The 23,327-nt window shown below is 43.2% G+C and overlaps 1 protein-coding gene across 1 annotated transcript in view; it reads right to left on the bottom strand.

Annotated features, from left to right (window-relative positions):
- Positions 1-23,327, bottom strand: part of RHPN1 (rhophilin Rho GTPase binding protein 1) — a 1,554,789-nt gene that overhangs the window by 1,240,421 nt on the left and 291,041 nt on the right. Inside the window, exon 3 of the mRNA XM_044067337.1 lies at positions 4,117-4,245. Within this exon, the coding sequence (XP_043923272.1) occupies positions 4,117-4,245 (129 nt within the window). The remainder of the gene's footprint in view (positions 1-4,116; positions 4,246-23,327) is intronic.

Below are 23,327 nucleotides of genomic sequence, written 5' to 3' on the forward strand. Positions count from 1 at the left end.
GCCCAGTCTGGTGCAATCGGTATTGTCCTTGGCTTGTCCCGTTTCATCTTTAGTAGAATCTTCAAGAGGAGAGGCAGACTGGGAAAGGCATAAATTGAGAGGCTTTCTCAGGTAAAGGACAGGGCATCCACTTTTCAAGATTGACTGTGGGGAGTTCTTGTGCAGAATTTGTTCAATTGGTAGTTCTAGGGGAGGCAAACAGGTCTACCTCTGGAGTCCCCCCATTTGTTCCTCAAGAGGTTGAAATTTTTGGGTTCTAGTTTCCATTCGTGTGGGTCCATGAGATTTCTGCTTAAGTCGTCTGCCAGTGAATTTAGTTTGCCTGGCAGGAATTGTGCTTGTAGGTGTACTTGGTAGCTCAAGGCTGTGTTCCACAGAGCCATGGCTAGTCTGCAGAGAGGGTACGAGTGGGATCCCCCCTGCTTGTTAATGTACCAAATAACTGTCTTTACCAATAGTTGTCCTGGAAGAATACGGTCTTTGAAGGCTGTCAGAGCATTCTGTACAGCTAACATTTCTTTTTGATTGATATGCAGGTGCATCTGTCTCGGGTTCCATTTATCATGAATGCACTGCCCTGCCATGTGAGCCCCCCATGCATAGTCTGATGCGTCTGTTGTTAGGGTTTGGGCGGCAGGGGGTAGAGTGAAAGGGAGTCCCTTGTTGTGGTAGCAGGCCTCTGCCCACCAAAGGAACTCTGTCCTTATACAAGGAATGATAGGAATCATCGTTTCCAGGTCCTGAGAATGTTGACACCATAGGCTTTTTAGATACCATTGTCGTTTCCTCATATGCAGTCTTGCATATGGAATTAGTAGAATGCAAGAGGCCATGAACCCCAGAGCTTGCAGTATTTTCCTTGCAGATAGCTGGGGGCTTTCTGGCCAACAGTTTGAAGTAGGTTGTCAAATAAACTTGTTTCTCCGGAGTGAGGAATGCCATCTGGGAAGTTGTGTTCAAGCTTGCTCCAAGAATACAATCTGTTGGCAGGGTACTAGGTGAGATTTCTTTTCGTTGATGGTGTACCCCAGTGAGGTTAGAAGTTTTTTTATGAATGCCAGATGTTGTAATAGCAAGCCCTGGCTTTCTGCCTGAATCAATCGTCAAAGTATGGGTAAATCTGAATATTTCTCTGCCTGCAAAATGCAATGGCTGGAGCTAGACACTGAGAACATCCTAGGCACAGTAGATAAGCCAAAGAGAAGTGCAGTGAACTGAAAGTGCATAGAGCCCACCCTGAAACGTAGGTACTGTCTGAAGGGTCCTCTTATTGGGATGTGCAGTTAAGCTTCCTTTAAGTCTAGGGTTGCCAGCCAGGAATCCTTGGCTAGCATAGGAAGAAGCTGTTGAAGAGTAAGCATTTTGAATGTTGGAACCACCAGAAAGGTGTTGAGAGGTCCAGGATAGGACACCAGGAGTTGTCTTTTCTGGGTACCAGAAAAAGTCTGGAATAAAAACCTTGTCCCCTTTGTTCTGTTGGGACAGGTTGAATAGCCCTGATACTGAGAAGAGAGAGAACCTGCTGTTAGGCCCCCGCCCATTGATTTGGAGGTAGGTCTGGCCAACCATTTGGGGTTGGTAGTGTGTGGAAGTGGAATCTGTATTCTTGGGAAACTATGCTCGAAACCCATTTGTCCTGAGTAATGAGTTCCCAGTTCTTTGCATGCAGGGCAAGCTTTCCTCCTAAGGGAGCAGGTAGTTGAGCAGGGCTTAGAAGGGTTAAGGTTAAGTCATTGTGCCATTTTTCTGTAGGGGGGGTGGCTTACTACTCCCTGCTTTGGAAGTGGGAGCCCCCCACTGCTTAGATCTGTGTGCAGCCTGAGACCGTAGCCTTGGTGGTCTGCTGTTCCTGGGTTTGGACAGAGAAGGCCTGGAAGGGACTGGAAAGGATCAGTTCTTTGAAGGCCAATGCCTACTGAATCTGGGAGGCTGTACTTGAAGGAAATCTTTAACAGTTTGCATAGATTTAGCTTTTTCCTCCATTCTTTTTAGGATGACTTCTGCTTTGTTGCCAAAAAGGTGGTCTTGGTTTAAGGGAGCATCCAGTAATTTAGCTTTAACATGACCTGGCAAGCTTTGTTCCTTAAGCCAAGCATGCCTTCTAAGTACAGACCCAGTGACAGCAGCCCTGCAAGATGCTTCGAAAATGTCAAAACCACATTGAAAAGTATGTTTACCAATTTGTTCTGCAGAATGCATTAAATCTTGCAAGTCTTTGTGTTCATCACAGTCGGGAATCAACATCATTTTCTGTTTAAGTAGTCCCAGAATATGCTGCTGATACTTTAACATATGAAACTGGCAATTTAAAGCCCTAATGGCCAAAGTAGCAGAAGTGTATACCTTCTTACCCAATCTGTCTAAGGCTCTAGAATCTCTATCAGAAGGGGTAGGATTTTTGGCAGCAGTAGCCTTAATACCTTTTGGTCCTTGGGAAATGGTCACTGGATCTGCAGAAGGATTCTTGAAGAGGAACTTGTGAGAGTCAGGTACTCTGTAGTACCAGTCAGGTTTTCTGGGAGCTGGAGGTAAAGTGTCTGGGGTAAGGCTAGATTCCAAGAAAGCATCTACAATGTCCAGAACAGGCGGGATAGCTAAAGGCCTGTGTTGAGGCAGGAATAAGAATTCCCCAAGTCTCTTTTTGGACTCGGAATAATCCTGGCTTTCAGAGCGGAAATGCTCCCTAAGAGTATGCAAGGTTTCACAGAAAGAAAAATCTTCTGGAGGGGAAGCAGAGGGAATGGAATCCTCTGCATCAGAATCCTGATAAATAGATAAGGGCAATTCCTGGTAATCAGAAGGAGCAAAGATATCAGATTCCTGATCAGAAGAATTGGAAAGAAAATCAGTTCTAGGTCTCTTAGAGGGGGAAGGCTGGTTTCCCCTAATTAAGGTAATAAGGTCTTCAGCCATTTTAAGCATTTGTTTTTGAGGCATATGGGCCTGAGTCTGCAATTTGGTTGCTAGTTTTCTAGGCTTAGTGCGAGTTTTTGGCCTGAGGAATTCAGAACACCTGGATGGAAACTATGGCGTCGGTTTAATATGAATGCCTGTAGGTCTGAATATACCCTCAGAAGCCGGTGCCTGCACAGCGGCTCCAGATCCATCCAAGGTAGAGACATCTGCAGGTTCCATAGTCGAAGAAGCATCTTGCGGCATACCGGACTCCGAATGAGTCTCAGTAGAGGCCTGCGAATCTGAAGTAGCTGGTATCAGGGGCTGTGAAAGCACCTCATTGAACCAGTGGACTACCGACTAGCTTAACAGAAGCATCGTCGGCAGTTTTGGACCTATGCGATCTGTCTCTGTCTTTATCCTTACATTTTTTCGGAAGATCGGTAGTTGGATGGCTTAACGAAGCCATTTCAGAGTACGGAGATAGAGAACGAAAGTATTTGGCTACAAAAATAGCCCGATGACTACTAGTTTGGGTGTTGAACAAGGCACAAAACTGACAGAGAGAGACGTCGTGTTCTGGGCCTCAACAGGGGATGCAGTAAGAATGAAAATCTCTACGAGGTATTTGCTTTCCACAGGCAAGACAATTGTTAACTTTTACTGCCATCAGTTAGAGCAAGAAAAAAGCATCCCCAACAGGGTATTTATCCTTTTTGAAGACTTTGGGTCTGAACCTCGAAAACAAAAATTTCAGAAGACGGCCGACCGGCACTTGCAAACTGCTTCTGCTTCGGGTACCGCATGGCAAGAAAGAATGATGTAATGGCATCGGCTGCATGTTTTATACCCCTGACAACCTGACGTCATGGAAGAAGTGACAGCATCCGACGCAAAAATTCGAAGACTCTGGTATTCAGGCCGGCTGAGGGCTACCTGCAGGCAGATAACCCAAGTGTGAGGACTGCAACAGTGAAACACGAACATACTTAAACTCATACTTCATCTTTTCACTCAACACTACACAATACACAGGGGGAAAAATAATAATTTTTGTAATCCTGAAATGTCAGACACTGTTGTACATACCTGTCATTCTGATACACTTCCACGGAACTGTTCAGTTCTTCTAGTTCTTTCTTCAGTAACTGCAGACTAGAATTAACATAGCTCAAATAATCATTTCTGTAAGCCTGAAAAATCAGACACTGTTGTACATACCTGTCATTCTGATACACTTCCACGGAACTGTTCAGTTCTTCTAGTTCTTCCTTCAGTAACTGCAGACTAGAATTAACATAGCTCAGCTCCAGTGCCACAGTTTCCTTTACTTTATGATTGTTGGTGGCCCTTTAAGAAAAATGGCATTACATGTACCATAAAATTCCACTCAAGAGTATGCTGGTAGCATATACTTCAGTTTACCCTTGCAGATATTGTGCAATAAAATGTTTTCAATTGTACAGATTAAGCCTTCTAAATAATGTCCTTTTTTAACAAAACAGTCCAGTCGAGAATTCTAAGTCATTATTTTTTCCGGATTGTTTCCGAAGGTAGAATACTAAATACATACTCTAAAATAATCTTGAACTGTTGCTCAGGATTATTAGAAACACATGGAGTGAGACGGTGTATCAATTGTGTATAAACACAAAATGTTATCAGTCAGCATGACTGTACACAAGAAAATGAGATTTAACGCGTGTCCAGCTAGAACACCTGTAAATTCATCATGGCCTCTTCAGGAGTGCAAAAACTGTTAACTAAAATGGTTATATGCTGAGGCAAAGAGAATGCTGAATCCTTTAGAAACGGACAAACTTATCTTGAACTAATCACAAAGAAAGGTGAAAAACAATTTCATCCCTTCAAAGTCTTTTAAATGCAGAAGGTTCCATTTCAAATCATGCATAACATTTTAATATACATATCAAAACAACGGAGTAATTATCAAGATATGCAGAAGATTTAAGTACTTAGTTTCACAAACATTACTGCAAAAAATGACCTTGCTAACCAAGTAAAGGGTGCAGCTCATTTAATGAGAGCAGCAAAGGGAAAACAAATATGCAGATTTATTTTATGTGACAACACGTACGAGTTTGCACACTTTGCTAAAAAGGATAAATGTAAACTAGAGATGGCAATTATACAATACCAAAGTTTATATCAAAATGAAGTGCACTACACTAAGGTTAGGAGGTAAAATGTTGCATGTCTTGGTGAGTTTGGCAGCTGCACTGAACATGGATCAGCCAAACCATCAGAAACTTTCACACGTAAGGTCATCATTTTTATCTTGCAACTAGGCAAAGAAATAAAAGACATCCATTCTCTGCAACGAACAATGTTCTCTTCCCCTACTTCATGCACAAGATAATAATGTAGCTTTTAAAGCTGTCCACACAGACTAGCATCACTGCAGACAAAAGATTTCTCATCCAGAAAAAAAAGAGGTCATTGTTCCCCATTACTCATCACTCATTAGACCCATTATAGAGTACAACACCCCTTTTGGTATGTACTTCACAAGACATCTACAACAACTGGAAAGGCCAGAGAAATACCTCACAAAGAGGATTACTGACCTCAAAGAGATGCCCTACGCAGACAGTTTCAAAAAACTTCAGCTTTACTCCATCGCATATTGCCTACTCAGAGGTGATCTCTGCCTAACATACAAAGCTATGTCAAACGCAGAGCTGTTGGATATGTTCCAGTTACAGAAATCCCAATCCCTCCGAGCTACACGCTCTAGCGACCTAAACCTTGTCAGCACAATAAACAGAACATGCTGGAGGGAAAGATTCCTGTCCCAGTGACTTCCCATACTCTGTAACAGACTACCTATGCCAAACAGAGCTCCTCATTAACACTCTTCAAGAAAAATCTTGATGATTAGATGGGAAATAGGAAATTCACCCCAGGGATCACTTCTGTGGCTCTGCTCGACAGGGGCACAAGAAAATAATTTTCTTGGGTGGCGAAAGCCAGGGTACCTTTTTGGCTAGGCTTATATAGGCCCTATAGCCTAGTACCTACCTATGAACAAATGGAATGACAACAGAAAATACATTACATAGTGATATCACTTTAAACAGGTAAGATATTTTTATTTGAAATAATTTAAGTGTTCAAGTGTAAACCCCACTAGTTTAATGAGAGATTCATATAATTGCTCACAATAGGGAGGGGTCTAGTTTGGGCACAAATAATGCCCCTAGATGTGGTTAAAATGGATCCAAATAACATCAAACCTCAGAACACATCAGCTCAGTAACATCACTTCTTAAGTAACAGCTCAAATATGCACATTCACAAAATAAGTAAACGTGAGCTTCCTACTTTTCATGATAAGATGAAAAATAAAAATGAAGTGTTTTATGAAGGGAGACCACTCCCACCCCACCCACACATGTTCCATTTCAAGCCCCCATAAACCCTGAGAACACTACTGCCTATGCAGAACTATTCACAGAAACCCTGTACAAGCATGTTTAATAGCTGCATAGAGACAGCTGTACCCACCAGGAAGAAGTACAGAACTAACAAAAAACAAGCCACCCTGGTGGAATCACAAAATCAATAGGCTGTATAACAGGAGGAAGAAAATCATGCCAAAAATTAGGAGGTGCAGCATCCAGCAGGGTAAAAGCACTCTCAAACTAAACAAACAACTCAGAGGACTAATAAAGTCTACCAAAGCCAAATTTGAGGCAAGTTTGGTTTCCCAAGCCAAGGACAACCACAAAGCATTCTTCAGCTATGTCAGCAACCACAAAGACAGTACACAATATGTGTGCAGAGTTAATTGTAAATGGAGCAACCTATATTGAGCCAGAAGATATAGCAAACCTCCAGGCTGATTCATTCAACTCCAGCTTTACCCCTCTCTTCCTTTCAACCTTTCCTCAGGAAATATCATGAAATACAACTCCACCTACTATCACTAGGGAACAAGTCCTTAATGCTCTCTCTGCATCAGTGGGTCCAGACAATATCCAAGGATGCCTTCTAAATAGCATGAATCATGACTTATCAGGGCCTCTGGAGTTACTATTTCACTGTATAATCCTAAAATGCTCCTTGCCTCATGAATGGAGAAAGGCAACAGTCATCCCTCTGTACAAAGGTGGGCCATCTACAGGCACTGGAAACTACAGACCCACAAGTCTGACTAGTCTTATATGTAAAGCCATGCAATGAATTATTATGGAGATGATCAACAGAGATGTAGTAAACCTCCAGATACTGGACCCAACCCAGTCTGGTATTGTCAAGGGCAGATCATGCCTACTCAACCAGGTGGACTTCTTTGAGAAGGTAAACAAAGCGATGGATAAGGGCAAAATCGATCACACTGCCTACCTTGACCTGGCCAAGGCATTTCACACAATACCCCACTCAGGCATTGTTAAACTCAAGAGGTTAGGTACAAACCCGTATGTCACCCGGTGGATAGCCAACTGGCTCACAGATAGGACCCAGGAAGTTAGAAATGGGGAGGCCACCTCTACAAAGAGGCCAGTCGCAAGTGGAGTCCCTCGGGGATCAGTTCTTGGACTGCTCCTTTTTGGCATTTACTTCTCATAAGTCAAGACCAATGCCAGTGGTCTCTGGCTAACTAAATTTGTAGATGACTGCAAATTAGGAGCGGTCATTGAATCTCACACTGACAAATGTTCTCCTGGAGGGACTGACACAGACAAACAAATGGTGTCAGAGCCATGGACTAAAACAAAATGCCAAGAAATGATAATAGTATCCTTTGGGAAGTCATCCATCCCTGGTAACTATCATATTTACAACACTCCCCTTAGAGTTGACCCAGTAATCAGGGACTTGGGGACAAAGATAGTAATCGAACCTTTGACCATCACGTGTCTACAGTGGTAGGGAAATCAGTCTATGTTGCGAATTTGTAAACAAAGGTATAGCATCCAAGTCCAAGGAAGTTATTGTTCCACTGCAGTCGGCATTCATCAGACCTATCATGGAGTACAATGCCCCCTTTGTTATGCATCTAACCAGGCATATCCAACAACTGGAACATCCACAGAGGTTCCTCACTAAAATAATACAGGGCATAAGTAAAATGTCCTGTGCAGACTGCCCCAAGGCCCTATCCCTGTATTTTGTCTCCTACAGGCATTTGAGGGGAGATCTATGCCTGGTATACAGGGCATTGTCAGACCCCATGCTGATGGACCTCCTGCATATCCACAAAATAAACAGTATCGGAATTACCCATAATAAAGACTTAAACCTTGCCTGTGATATAAATAGGACCTGCTGGAGTGATAGGTATGTATCCCAGAGACTACCCAGTCTATGGAAGAGGCTACCCATCCATATGAAGCAGAGTTCCTCCCTAACCCGATTCAAGTGCAACTTGGACAACTGGATAGGAAACGGGAAATTCACAGGTGATGACTGCAACAGTGAAACACGAAGAACATCTGAAAATTCATCCCTGGTTTGGCACCTATGTCTCTAATGGACACAGGTAACCTGTAAATGGTTCATCTCCCAGGCCCATGCTTACACTTATCAAGGTTACCAGAACTTGTCAGAGATTTGGGAAGCATGGCTAGGGTTAAAAAGGCCCTTGTGGTCGTTAGGTTCATAGGTGTTTACTGGGCTATCTGGGAAGGGCTTTTATTTTTCTCACTACAGGGTCACTGTCTCACACTTACTCTGAGGTGAACTGACCTCAGACTACCATGAACACCATATAACAGACATTCTGCAATCACACTCCAATTAGCAGTAAATAAACTAGCATAACATCTGAGCTAGCATGCCCAAGCAACTGTGAGTTGAGTTGAGCTCAGCTGTTCTAAACGAATGACTGTAAGCCAGGTAAAATATGACCTATTCAAATGTTGTGAGAAAGTAACAAACTGACACTATTCTTGTGCGATAATTTTAGAAAATGTGGACAATGAATTACTCTATATTAAATATCTACCACTACTAATGCAGTACGGTCAAGCACAACAAAGGCAATAGGAACAGAATGTAGAAAACAACAACACAGAACTAGTTTTGAAAGGTGTATACAGAGTCATATTCATTGTCCATGTGTACTAAAAGTAGTCTTGAAGGATGGCAGGCGTTTCTTTCTCACTTCTGGATGATATCAAAATAAACATTACAGCATAAAGCAACAGCAAGGAGGACAATCAGATTCTTTTGGATGTTCTGACATGAAACATTTATAGTAAAAAAAAACAGGCAGAGGCAACTTAGGCTTTGAATCACATACTGTCTGACAATATTGCTGTATGTACACTTTCCTGCAACAACTACTGACTTGTGTTTTTCTACGTTTTGTTCTAACTGACTGTGTTCTCTCTGCTGCAGTAGCTCTTCAGCGATTGCCACTGTACTTTTGTAAACTATAGGACAATAGGACAATAAATACCACCTCTACTCTTCCTTTTGGGGACAATCCTTACTGCACATTATTTTCTTGCAGAATGATTGGTTACAACATGCCTGATTACTCATCTACTTCACTGTTTTATTTTGACTTAAACATATTTGCACTCTACAGATGTATCTTTTCTATTTACGTTCCGATCCTTCCTAAAGAATACCTAGGAACTTGGTTCAGCAGCTTCGCTAACAATGTCTGCTTCAAGCCATGGACTTTCCTATGGCTTTTAGGTTCCTAGAAGGTTACTAGGTTAATGGCCCTAGGGCTCTTACAAGCCTAGCCAAGTTCAACCCTTGTTCCCTTATGGGTCTAGAGATATGGTCTGTTATAAGCAAATCTAAATCAGTAAAGAATGCCTCTATCCAAGGAGGACACAGGTGAACTGGGGTGAATTTGAGGTTTCCTATCGAATTGCTCAAGTCACACTTAAAAAGGGTTAACAAGGGGCTCTGTTTAACCTGCAATGGAAGTTTATTCCACAGGAGAGGCAAACAATGGGAGATGCCTCTGTCTCTGCAGCACATCCTGTTGATGTCATGTGCTAGGTTAAAGCCCCCTAGAGCAAGTGAATCATGTGCCATTTGACTTACAAATGTACATTTCCATTAAGGCAGGATCAGAGGTTGTGCTGTATGTAAGGCACAGGTCACACCTGTGAGTAGTCTATGCAACACGGAGTATAGTGACAGTGATTTCAGTCTGTCCACATAAGATATGTGCTGAAGACCCTGAATTTCCTTTGTGAGGATCCTTTGAGGTCTCTCCAGTTGCTGCAGGTGCCTGTTTAGGTACATACCAAAAGGGAGCACTGTACAATATTTGCCTGACGATGGAAGAGTACGGGGGGGGTTATAACCTCTTTTTTCTCTGGAAGCTATGCCCTTGCTTATGAGGTGAGCAACAAAAGAGGCCTTCCTTACCACTGTGGAAACATGATCAAAAGTAAGGTCACTGTCAACTTGTCCGCCAAACTCTCTCACCAATAGTTTAGACCTTAGGGCGTTGTTATTAACATGGTAATCTTCAGGGACATCATCTTTGCCAAAGGAGACAATAATGCTTTTTTGCATTGAGTTTAAAACCACGACTTTGGCACCAATCATTGGTTTACTTAAGTCCTTCTTGTAGAATGTTGACATCATTTGGGAGACTCTGACTGCTCCCAGTCTGCAGTCATCAGCAAACTTCGTCAGCCACAGATCTTTTGTTTTTGCCTGTACTTCTGAGAAGTAGATTCCAAACAGGTGCCCCAACATCGATTCCTGTGGAACACTACTGGTAACGGGTCTGCTGGTATAGGTGGAGACCCCTACTTTGACTATGTGTGTTCTGCGGTGAGCCAGTCTGCAACCCTCCTGATAGTATATAGGTTGACCCCATCAGGGTGAGTTTTTCAATGATGTCTGAGTGGGGAATTGTGTCCAAGGCCTTGGCCAAATCTAGGTAGGCCATATGCACAGATATGTCTTTGTCCAGGGCTTTGGTGACAGTCTTGAAGAAGTCCATCAGGTTCAACAGGCAGGATCTCCCTTTAGCAAAACCAAAATGGGTCGGGTCAAGTGTTTGAAGGTCTCCTGTATTCTTGTTGAGAATGTCCATGATGCTTCTTCTCCATGGTCTTGCAAACAAGGCTGGTTAGTCTAATTGGTCTATAGTTCCCAGGGTCAGCGGATGCATTCCCCCCCCCTGAGCAAGGGGAAGACTGTGGCCGTTTTCCATTCAGCAGGGACAAAACCAGTGCTTGGGCTGTGGTTGAAAAGAGTACCCAACGGTGTTGCTAACTCCTGGTTTAAACCATCGAGAACGCAGCCTGGGATGTTATCAGGTCCCACAGAGACTGTTTTTGGCCTTAGAGAGAGTGGTTAAGACCTGCTCTTTAGAGGTACTAGGTGAAGAGTATGCAGTAGGAATGTTTTGGGGTATACGTGGTGGAGACGGGGGGAAAAGTTTTCACTGAACCTGTCCGCTAGCAGGTTGGCTATTTGCACTGGTTCAGTATATATGGTACCATTCACTACTAGTTCAGAGCAAATCTGGGCTTCTCCTTTAAAGTTTCGGATGTAGCTAAAGAATGCCTTATGGTTATCCTTGGTTAAGGATGCTAATCTAGATTCATAGTTAGCTTTAGAGGACCTTACAAGATGTCTTATTTACTTGTTCAAGCTGAGAAGAGTGTACTTCCAATTCTGAGAGGATTCCTTCTTGCTCTTAGGCAAAAATTTCTTCCTCTTATTATATAATCTGTTTATGGCAGATGTCCACCAGGCAGACTTGTTTTATCTTGAGGATCTTGCTTTGGCCCTATCAGGAATGGCCGAGTCAATACAACTGTATAGATTTTATCCAATGCACTGATGTATATCCCAGTATAGGTGTCCTTGCCATCAGTGGGGACCAGGAGCTTTGAAGATATCAATGCCTTCTCGTAAGAGGCTGTAGCTGGCTTTAGAGAAGATTTTTAGCCTGATTTCTCCTGGGGAGGGGGGGGTGTCTGATGCTATCGTTACTTTGAAAGAGAATGATTTACAATCAGAATTCACCAGGGAGGGCCGCACACTTGTGGTGGTGCACCATTCTACCATGTTGGTGAGTACCAATCTAGAATGTTGGTGCCCCTTGTGAGGCTACAAGAACCTTTGGTTGAGTGTGTTTGTACAAGTATAATTCACCCAATCTATGGACGGGAAGTTAAAGTCACCTTTAACCAGGGTGTTTGGTTGTATTTTGAGCGACTCGTCTATCCAAGTAGGCAGTGTGGCTATCAATGTTCATGGAAGGGGGCTCTATAGCTGACGATAACTTCAAGAGGGGTCTTTCCTATAGTTATTTGCACATGGAGTAATTCTAGGGACTCATGCTGTTTAATCAGTCTGGAAGTGTATTTATCTTTGATGAATATTGATACTCTTCCTCCTTTAGTTTTCATGCGTTTGTTTTGTGGTCTAAACATGTGGAAGGCATTATATCCAGGTACGGCCGGGGTGATCTCCGCGGCCTTGAACCAGGTCTCTGTGACTGCACAGTTATCCACATTTTCCAAGGTGAGGAGTGCAGTGATCCAGTGAGTGCAGTTTCAGATTTAGACTCCTAGCTTTTAGCAACATAACCTTAAGGTTGTCTTTTGAGGGCATTTTTACATCGGGGAATTTTGTTTTTATAAGATTGCCTAAAAAGGCACTACAGGGGAGGCCAAAAGCCATAGCCAGTAGCCAAAAGCCCAGAGATGACAGGTGGAGATCATCTCTGGCAAAGCATCATGGTCTATCAACCATACATCCTAGGCTGACAGGTACTGGATCCCCTTAGAATGATCCCATAAACTAAGCCAATTGTTAGTCAATCATTTTTTATCTGTACTGAGGAATCACCCTAGGTGAAGGTAGAATGCTGTTTAAAGCGGGGGCCATACCCACTTGGGACACAATCAGTGAGCTCAGTCAGGTCTCTCTTCATATAGTCCAGTGAGGTACGTTTAAGTCATTCACACCAACATGGACTGTGACAAAGTCATAACAGTGCCTGTTGTTGAGGGACTCAAGTGAATGTGTGATGTGGCAGATCCTGGCACCTGACAAGCTCACTGGTGAGTGGGACCATCTGAATGTCTCACAATGGAGTCACATATGACTAAAACATTTGAGTTTGTGTTTTGCCTTAGGGGCAGATTTAGTGAGACACTAGTGTGTGCATTTGTATGTGTACTGTGATTTGCTGGGAATGTATTAAGTGAAGTGTGTTTATGTTTGAGAGGTCTCCGATCTTTACCTAGGCTTCTAGTGAGAACCTCTGTGTATGTAGGTTTATGTGATGTATGTGTGGATGGTGCAGGAGGTGAAGTATGTGAGCCAACAACCTGCTTAGTATCTGATATAATGATTTCTGAGTGAGAGAGCCTAGATTCTAGATTGTTGCATCTCTCACATATTACATTTGTGTGAATTAGGAGAAGTGGGTTGTCAGTGTACATGAGGCAATTGCTATATTGCCGCAGGATGCCCATGTCGATCAGGTTTGGCTGAAGAAATGGTGGGAAATAGTCCATTCAAGATGCTAGGTGAAGTGCTGCAGTCAGTAACTGGGAGGTGACTAGAAGGACGAGGTATGGCTAAGGGACAAGAAAAAATTATAAACTATGAAGGGATTAATGAGCAAAACTAGAGGAGGAACTTCAGAGGCTCAGCTGAGTGTCTAACCGTAAAGTGAAGCGCAACAGCAAAAACCTCCAATGGAGCACAAGCAGTTGACTAAGAAAATGATGCAAGAGTTTGCATCTATACCCGCTGATGATATCCTTCACTATGCAGTAGAGCACGGTTATGCTAGTGGTACGCGACACACAAACCTTCGCTAACTCGGGCAACAAGTTGCAACAAAATTAAACTGGTTTCAAACACTCTAACCAATAGTTGCACATTACACTGGGCCTTGGGCAAACAATCACCAATCAGATAGGTCCTTAGCTACACTCTACTCTCACTAGGGTGTAGGGAGAGGCCCTCTTTTGTGAGGGAAAGCTGGATTAGTGTTCAGAAACTGTAAAAGCAGACTGGGTCCAGCAAACCTGAACCAAGTCTATGCTAGAATAAAGTGAGGGAAACAGCAAAAATACAGTAAAATACAGTTAAAAAATAACAATACACAGTAAAATACAATGCGAAAAGTGCAGATGAAGTACAAATGACACATTTTTCAGTAGCAGACAATGGATGCTTCAGATAACACAGGAGACTGATTGTTTGTTGCCAACCACTGTGCCGCTCAGGTAAATGAAATTAAACCGATTTCAAACACTCTAACCAATAGTAGCACACTAAACTGGGTCCTGGGCCAACAATCACCACTCAAACAGGTCCTTAGCTACACTCTACTTTCACTAGAGTGTAGGAGGAGGCCCTTATTTTCCGGAGGAAAGCTGGATTAGTACTTAGAAACTGCAAAAACAGACTGGGTCCAGCAAATCTGAACTAAATCTATACTAGGCTAAAACTGCAGGTGCGATGACCCACCATTGCCAACCCATAATCAAGGAGCCTCAATCCTCATCAATGGCAACAGTAGGGGACATTCACTGAGAGAATGACAAGTACACACACTATTTCCAAATGCAGCGCTCTGCATCAAGTGCAATTTCCCTTAAGAGCACACAGAGACCACAGTCAGTCTGGGGCTGATTTCTCTCTCTTCCTCCAGATCCCCAAGAAGACCCCCCCCCCCCCTTCGTGTCCCTGCTCAAGTAGCTGACACACATACACTGAGGTTTGATTTATACACACACATACACACACACACACACACACACACACACACACACACACACACACACACACACACACACACACACACACAGGAAAGGCTGGCTCATGTTTACTAGCTATGCCTCCTTCTGCCCAGACTATAAGATAGCTTCCACTGCCACCAGTTACACTTATCAGCTACTTTAAGGCCTTGAACAAAGGGTGCCCAATCTTACTGTGTAATATTAATACTAATGCAAATGGTAATTTAGCCAAGAACAAGACTATAAGGAGTGGCCCACACAGTGTCCCCATATAAATATGCAAGTACACTCAAAACTTAAATATCTCTACACAGATCAGCCACAATGAAAGGTTTAAATACATTTAATAAATAAAAGAACAAGATACTACTAAATATGTATTCACAGTGACAAGTTCAAACCACAGGAAATATTTAGAACATTGCAAGACAGTTTCAAATAAGTAAAGAAAAATATCTAAACTAAGCTTCACTATATTCCTGACTGAATCTAAGAGAATTATACTATAAACTCAAACCTTACTAATAGAGCAAGGCAGATGTTGTGGTGAATGGTTCTTGTCAGGTCAAGACGAAATACTGAATGCTCTGTCTCACTAACAGGCTTCTCAAAGTAATATGTAAAATATTACTGCTGAGATAACTTGCATATGACACCATTTCTGGTCATCTGACGTCTAGTTCTCCAGGCCAACCCCCCCCCATTGCTAGAAGCTGGCAGCATTTAGCATCTACCTGTAAAAATATACAGACAAGGGCATTTCCTCAGATATCTGACAGATGTTGGAAGTCATAAAACAATTGCATTCCTTCAGTTTTCAAAAGTAGCAATTAGTTCACTCCAAGGACAATACAGAAAGTGTCCTAGCATATACTTTGTGTCTCTACCTGCATTAAAAATTGAGAGGGGTAGCCTCTTTATTGCGTCCTATAAAGTCATTTAACTTCAGATATTTTTCTAAAGTTTACTAGAACGGAGGTTAACCTCCTGTATCCCAGTTTCCACTGTTAAAATACATGCATTTAAACAGTTACAATAATGATGTACACTTCTGTTCTCTTCCAGTAGGGCACAGTGTGGATACATTTTAATGCACTTTTACAAATACCTTTTCAACACAAACATCTGTACAGTTTGATATATACAACATACATTTCTAATACACTTGTAACGCAAGCATAAATCATTTCGATATTCACCAATGACATATAATTTATTTTATTTATTTATTTATTTATTTATTTATTTATTTCAGTTTGTTTACCAGGATGGTCCATTGGGCCACGAGGAGCCCATTTTCAATGGAGTCCTGGGGAGAAAAGCTCTGCAGAAGTACAAGATGCACATAAAAGTAAGACAACTATAATACCTATTGAAAACACAAGTAGATACACAGTCAACAGGTTGCAAAAAAATGTAATTTTTTTTTTTTTTTTTTAAGATTTGTTCCAACAGTTATTGTTAAGAGTTAAAGACAGTAGGAGGTTCATGGCAGATGTAATAGCTTATGGAGAGTAATTTTGATTCTAAAGTTTATGTAGGGTGGGAGCAGGGGCATTCCCATAGTGAGTTTAGATGAGAGTGGAGTAGTATTGAAAGCAGAGAGATTAAAAACTTGAGAGGTAGCCTCTTTATTGCATCCTATAAAGTCATTTAATTTCAGACATCTTTCTAAAGTTTACTAGTTTAACTAGTCTGTTAATTAATTAGAAAATTCCAGCTAGCTGTGCTAGCAGTATCTCCTTTTGTCACACTTCTTCCCCCTTTCGAAGACTTAAGCTAGCTTTTCAAGTGACTGTTGAGTAATGTTGCTTGAGAGGAATGAGTCTATCTGGGAATACATTACCCCATTCCCAGTCTTGAGATCCCAGCTGTCTTTGCATTCCTGACCCCATTACAGTGTTGCACCGTGATATCATATGCCTGCAACCCTAGGCTCCATCATAGTAACTTGGGATTTTGCTGGGTGGCTTCCCCACAGCCATAGAGCCCCCTCAGACTCCTCCTACCTTCTACTGCAAATGCTTAGAACCAGAGCTTTCCTATCATAAGGTTTCACCATGTTAACATGGTACAATTTGTGCTCCTGCCTAGCAGTTCTACCATGTAGTTAACATCACTGACCTTCATTACCACTTTGAAGGGTCCTCTCCCATGCTGCCTGCCGCTTGCTGTGTCTGACAGGAATGAGAACCATACCCTGTTGCCCTAAAGCATACCCTCTAGTTTGAACATTCCTGTCGTACCAGACATTTTTATGCTGTTGGGCTTCTGCCAGGTTTCTCATGAGTCTTGTCCTGAGGTTTACGACATATGTCACAACAGACTCCTTGTGGGATTCACAGTCACCCTCCCACTCATTGCAAATAAAATCTAGAGGTCCCCTCACCCTATGCCCATACATCAATTCAAAGGGTGAAAAACTTGTGGATTCCAGGGGCACCTCTCTGTAAGCAAATATATGGGGCAAATATTTGTCCCACTCCCTCATAAACTGGTCTGAAAATCCCAGTAGCATGGTCTTTAGTGCAGAGTTTAACCTCTCCACAAGACCATTAGTCTGGGAATGGTAGGGAGTGTTCTACAGGTGCTTCACCCCACAGTGCTTCCACAGACAAGCCAGCAGGTCTGACATAAGATTGACACCTCTGTCAGTCAGTATTTCTTTTGGGAAACCTACCCTGCTGAAAATCTCTAGCAAAGCATTTGCCGCCTTTAGTGCCTCAACAGAGGACAGAACCACTGCCTCAGAGTATCTGGTAGCATAATCTACTACCATTAGGATAAACTTCTTCCCTGTAGAACTTGGGGGTACTCAGAGGCCCCACAATACCCACTGCTACCCTCTGAAATGGCTCCTCTGTCATATGCAAAGGCATCAAAAGAGCTTTGATCTCATCTCCTGTCTTGCCTAGTTTTTGGCACTGCTCACAAGTCCTGCAGCACCCTGTTACATCCCTGGAAATCCCAGGCCAATAAAAGATCTGCACAATACATCTCTTTGTACTCTTTATGCCCATATGAACTGCAAAGGGAATATAATGGGCTATGGCTAGACATGCAAGATGGTAGGCTCTGGCCAATATCAACTGTTGTATTACCTCACCTTCTAGCCCTCCCTCAGGGGTCCACTCTCTATGCAGTAATCCTTTGTCTCATTATATGGATTTCCCTTTTCCTTGAGAATCAGGCACCTCCCTGACTACTTCCCTCAAGCCTTGTAATGTAGGGTGAGAGCTGAGCCTGTCTCAACTCACTCTCTCTTTGTAACCCTACCCAGCTCCCCTTCCATAGGAAGTCTGGTATATTTTCACAGCAGTGCCTCACTGTCGGCCTGGGTACTACTACTCAACTCTGCCCTTGCAGTCACACTGTCCAAGGGCACATCGGAACCCACAAGCAGCTGTGGCTCATCTTCAGCCTCACTGCTACAGGGTAGCCCACTCTCTGAAGTAACCACCTCACCAGTCCTGGCTTCAAGTGTGCGGTCTGTCTAGACCCCCCCCCCTGACAAAAAGACCCACATGCCTATTTCCAAGCCTGACTGCATGTCACTGCATGCACACAAGGTACTCCATTAACAAAATCATTCCCCATCAGGACATCTGCAGGGATATCTTCAAATACACCTACTTGTTTGCTTCCTTTTCCACCCTGCCAGTCAAGGTGAACTCTAGCAAAAGGTATTGGAAATGGGGTCCCTCCTAAAGCTCTGACTGGAGTAGACTGTCCAGGCAAGTAGTGCTCCTCAAACCATTGCAGACTTCATAATGGATAGATCAGAGGCCATCTCTCTCTTAACAGTGGCCTGTTTCCTATCTACTAAGATATGAGATAACCTCTTAGGGTAGTTTGGTACCCTTGTTGTCTCCAGAAAACTTACTGCTGGCATTTTTGTCATTCCCACTTGCTTGCTCCCCTACCTTTTGTTCCCCAGCTTGCCTCCATGGACATCTATATGCTACATGGCCTCACTGGTTACATTTAAAATATTTAACCCTTGATCCTGGCCGTGTACCTGAACTAGTGGCTTCCCCAGTTACTGGCGACTCTGTTGTTGTGGTTTAGGCTTCCCACCATGGGTTCCCTTAGACCCACGTGCAGCACTGGGTATCCCTTTCCTGTGCAGTGATGCCCTGCTTGCTAGGTATACATCTCTTTTCTTTCCTCAATTCATTTGCGGTGTTGCATTCTCTATCTGCCAACCAGATCCTCATGTACTCAGGCAAAGTGCTAAGGACTTACTCCCTCACCAAAAGTTTTGCCAGTCTTTCAAAAGTGGTGGCCTGACACCCACTCACCCACCAATAAAAATAAGTGCTTAACTCAGCAATATACTCACAACACTCATCTGCCTTGTGCCTATGTTCACAAAACTTTTTTTCCATAAGCTTCAGGTGTTAAAACACTCTACTAAACAATTTTGAACTGTATTATAATTTAAGCACTCAGTACCAGACAATTTATAAACAGCTTTACTATAGAGTAAGGGGGTCAGGAACCATACCCAGAGCCCTTGGTCAACATTATACTGTTTACATACTCTTTCATACATATAAATAAAACTATCAAAATTATCACCCTCTGTACATTGAGGAATAAATTTACTGAGCTTTATTGCTTCTGGGGGTTTGGTTACTCCCTTCCCTATTACTTCCATGACCCTGTCGAGGAGTCAGTATTTCCTTTTCATGTCAACTCTGCCTCTCCTTTTCTTCATCTTCCAGACACCGCAGTCTCTTTGCCGATTCTAATTTCCAAACGTTTGGCCTCCAGTTGAAGTCTCTAACTCCAGATGGATTTTTAAGTCCTCTGGGGCAAAGCTGAACTGTCCATTTTCTGAGAGCTGTACTTCCCCAAGGACACCCTGGTTGTCCTTCTGGTTGTTAGTCTGTGGTGCAGCTGTGGTTAAGGCTGCAATAATTTCTGCTTTAGTTAGGTTGGCATGAACCAATCCTTTGGTATGGCACATCTCAGCCAACTGGCTCCTTGTCAGCTTGTCATACTCCTCTGCTGATATCCTTGCCTGCTCTCCCTGACTAAGTTAACAAAAATAAATAAAACTATTGTGATATGAAATCTGAATGTCTACAATGTGGTTTGCTCGAGAGTACAAACACCTTCTTTAGTGACCACTGTTTATAGGTTACAGGAGTTCAATATCCACACCAAAGAATTCCAATATGTGATGTGGCAATCCCACCACTGCCAACCAAATGCAACATGGATATCCCATCACTGCCCATCAAATGTGATGACTCACCACTTTTTCTTCTTCTTTCGGCTATTCTCGGTTAGGGGTAGCCACAGTGGAATTCCGGTCCACTAATGATTGGCAGTAGATTTTTTACAGGTGCCGAGGTGCCAGCTCGACACCCAACCTTCAACAAAGGCATGCCCGTTCTACGCAGGTCTTTCGAATGCCACTTGACTGTGGGGGGGACATGCAGACTCCAGACAGAAGGCGCTCCAGCTGAAAATTGAATGGGAGAACCTCTTGCTGTGAGTCAACAAAGCTACTGCTGCACCACAGTGGTGATGACTCACCACTACCAGCCAGTAATCAAGGAGTCAATCCTCACCACTGGCAACAGTGGGGGACATTCACTGAGAGGATGATGAGTACACACAGTATTTCCAGATTCAGCTCTCTGCATCAAGTGCAATTTCCCCTAAGAGCATACAGAGACCACAGTCAGTCCGGAGCTGGTTTCTCCCTTATCCTCCAGATCCCCAATAAGACTCCCCACTGGCACAGTTATAGAGTTGAGATCTCAGCTGAGTGACCAAGCCAAGACCTCCAACACCCTCTCTGTCCAACCAGTGCATTGTGTCCCTGCCCAAGTAGCAGATACACAAACAATCTTTAAGGTTTGATTTACACACACACACACACACACACACACACACACACACACACACACACACACACACACACACACACAAAAGGCTGGCACAGGTTTATCAGCTACACCCCCTTCTGCCCAGACTATAATATAGTTTCCACTGACACCAGTCATTCCTTATCAGCTACTTTAAGGCCCTGAGCAAAGGGTGTCCACTCTTACTGTGTAATATTAATACTAATGCAAATGGTAGTTTGACAAGAGCAAGGCTATTAGGAATAGCCCACACAGTGTCATCAAATAAATATGCAAGTACTCTCAAAAAGTACAGTTGTGTACACTTACCTTAAATGTAGAAGTTAGAGTGTATTCACTGTTGTAGTCATTACATTTGGGTAATCTGCTAGCAGGTTGCCCTTAGTTTGCCTGATTAACAAAGTCTTGGGTCCTGCGTCGGTTGCTGTCCCTTCTTCCATGACGTCCGGTCGTCAGGAGTATAAAACATTTAGCCGATGCCATTACATCAGATTTTCTTGCCCCAGATGTCAGGTGCCCCCCAAATGGGGAGCAAATAAAATTAAAAACACAAAAAATATACCTCCAATCCGAAAAGAAATTACACCAAAAGGGTTTAAGCATAGTGAAAGAAAGTAGAGGTATAGCCAGAGAGAAATAGGGGGCTGGAGGGAGGATAACCAGGACTGCAACAGTGAATACACTCGAACATCTACATTTATGGTAAGTGTACACAACTGTACTATGTTCTTCGTGTTTCACTGTTGCAGTCATTACATTTGGGTAGATTCACAAAGCTATGGTTGGGTGGAGGGAATTATACAGCATTAGGACCGGCTATAAGGCCCTGCAGGACAGCAGTTGCAAAGCCAGCTCTGGATTTAGAGAAAGGTTGTAAATGGTAATGTTTGGAGAATGTATAAACTGAGCTCCAGGAAGCAGCTTCTAGAATGTCCCTGGTAGGAACACCTCTGAGAAAGGCTGTTGAAGTAGATGCAGCCCTGGTGGAATGGGATCTGATCCCCTGGGGTATAGTTTTTCCATGGTGCATATAGCAGAAACAAATACAATGGCTTATCCATTTGGAAATGGTTTGCTTTGAAATAGCCTTTCCCTCTGCACTTGCAGCAAATGCCACCAGCAGTTGTTCAGATTTTCTTTGAGATTTCGTCCTGTTTAAGTAAAATCTAAGTTGTCTGTGTACATCCAATGAAAGCAGAATCCCCCCCCCCCCCCCCGTTCTGTGGATTGGGAAAGAAGGTTGGCAAATGAATGGTCTGATTAGGAGCCACATTGGATACCACCTTAGGCATGATGGATTTGTCTTGAGAGAAACCCTGTCCACATGAAAAATGATGAAAGGCTCCACTGCCATAAGAGCCTGTAATTCAGAAATCCTTCTAGCTGAAGTGACTGCTAAAAGGAAAGCTGTTTTCCAGGAGAGAAATTTTAAGTCTGCAGTAGCAGCTGGCTTGAAAGGAGGGAGAGTGAGCTTCGCCAATACAAAACTGAGGTCCCAGGCAGGGGTTGGTGCTCTCCCGGGTGGGCTTATGTTTTTGGCCCCTCTGAGCTACTGCTTTAGCAGAGGATGAGAGAAGAGGGGAGGTTCTGTGCTGTAATGAGTTGAAATGGCTGAGGCATGGATTTTTATGGAAGAAAACGACAGGCCCTTGTGAATCATCTCAGTTAAGTATTGCAAAATCTGAGGAATGTTGGGCACTGCTGTGCTCATCCCTTGAGATTGATTCCAGGCACAGAATCTTTTCCATTTGTCAGCATAAGATTTTCTAGTACTAGGTCTTCTCGCCTCCAAAATGACATCCATCACAGGTTTTCTGAGGGATGCTAAGGGTGAATTTAGGTGATTAACCACGCTGCAAGATTCAAAGTTTGGAGCGGAGTGTGCATAATTTGGTTGTTCTGCTGAGACAGTAAGGTGTCTGAGGCAGGTGCCACGGTTGAAGGTGTGACACACTGCGCAGAAGTGGGTACCAGTGTTGACGAGGCCAGTCTGGAACAATCAAAATCATTTTTGGTTTGTCCTGTTTGACTTTTAGTAGAACTTTGGAGAGCAGAGGCAGAGGGGGAAAGGCATAGACTGATAGGTTTTTCCAGCTGAAGGATAGAGCATACACTTTCCAGGCTTTTTTGTGATGACTTCTTATGCAAAATTTGTCCAACTGATAGTTCTTGGGTGAGGCAGAAAGATCTATGTCTGGGCTTCACCATTTGCATGTCAACATGTTAAAAATCCGTGGTTCCAATTTCCATTAGTGTGGGTCCATGAGATTTCTCCTTAGTTTGTCTGCCAGAGTATTCTACTTTCCTGGCAGGAATTGAGCTTGTAGTTGTACTTGATAGGTCAAGGCCGTGTTCCACAATGCCATGTCTGGTCTGCAAAGGGGGTAGGAGGAGTGTGTACCCCCTTGCTTATGTACCACATAACCGTGGTGTTGTCTGTCTTTATAATTAATTGTCCTGGGTGAAGGTAGTCCTTGACGGCTGTCAGTGCATTCTGTACAGCTAGCATTTCTTTTTGATTGATATGAAGGTGCATTTGATCTGGGCTCCATTTGCCCTGAATGCACTTCCCTGCCAGATGTGCCCCCCAAGCATAGTCTGATGCGTCTGTAGTTAGGGTTTGGGCGGCAGGGGGTGGTGTGAATGGCAGTCCTTTGTTTTGGTAGCAGGCCTCTGCCCACCATAGGAATTCTAGTTGCAGGCAAGGTATGATAGGAATCATTGTTTCCAGACTGTGACAATGCTGACTCGATTGACTTTTAAGTACCACTGAAGTTTCCTCATATGCAGTCTTGCATATGGAATTAGAAGAATGCAGGAGGCCATGAAC

The sequence above is a fragment of the Protopterus annectens genome, chromosome 3.part1 (genome assembly GCF_019279795.1).
Source record: "Protopterus annectens isolate FY-2018-M chromosome 3.part1, PAN1.0, whole genome shotgun sequence".
NCBI lineage: Eukaryota > Metazoa > Chordata > Ceratodontiformes > Protopteridae > Protopterus > Protopterus annectens.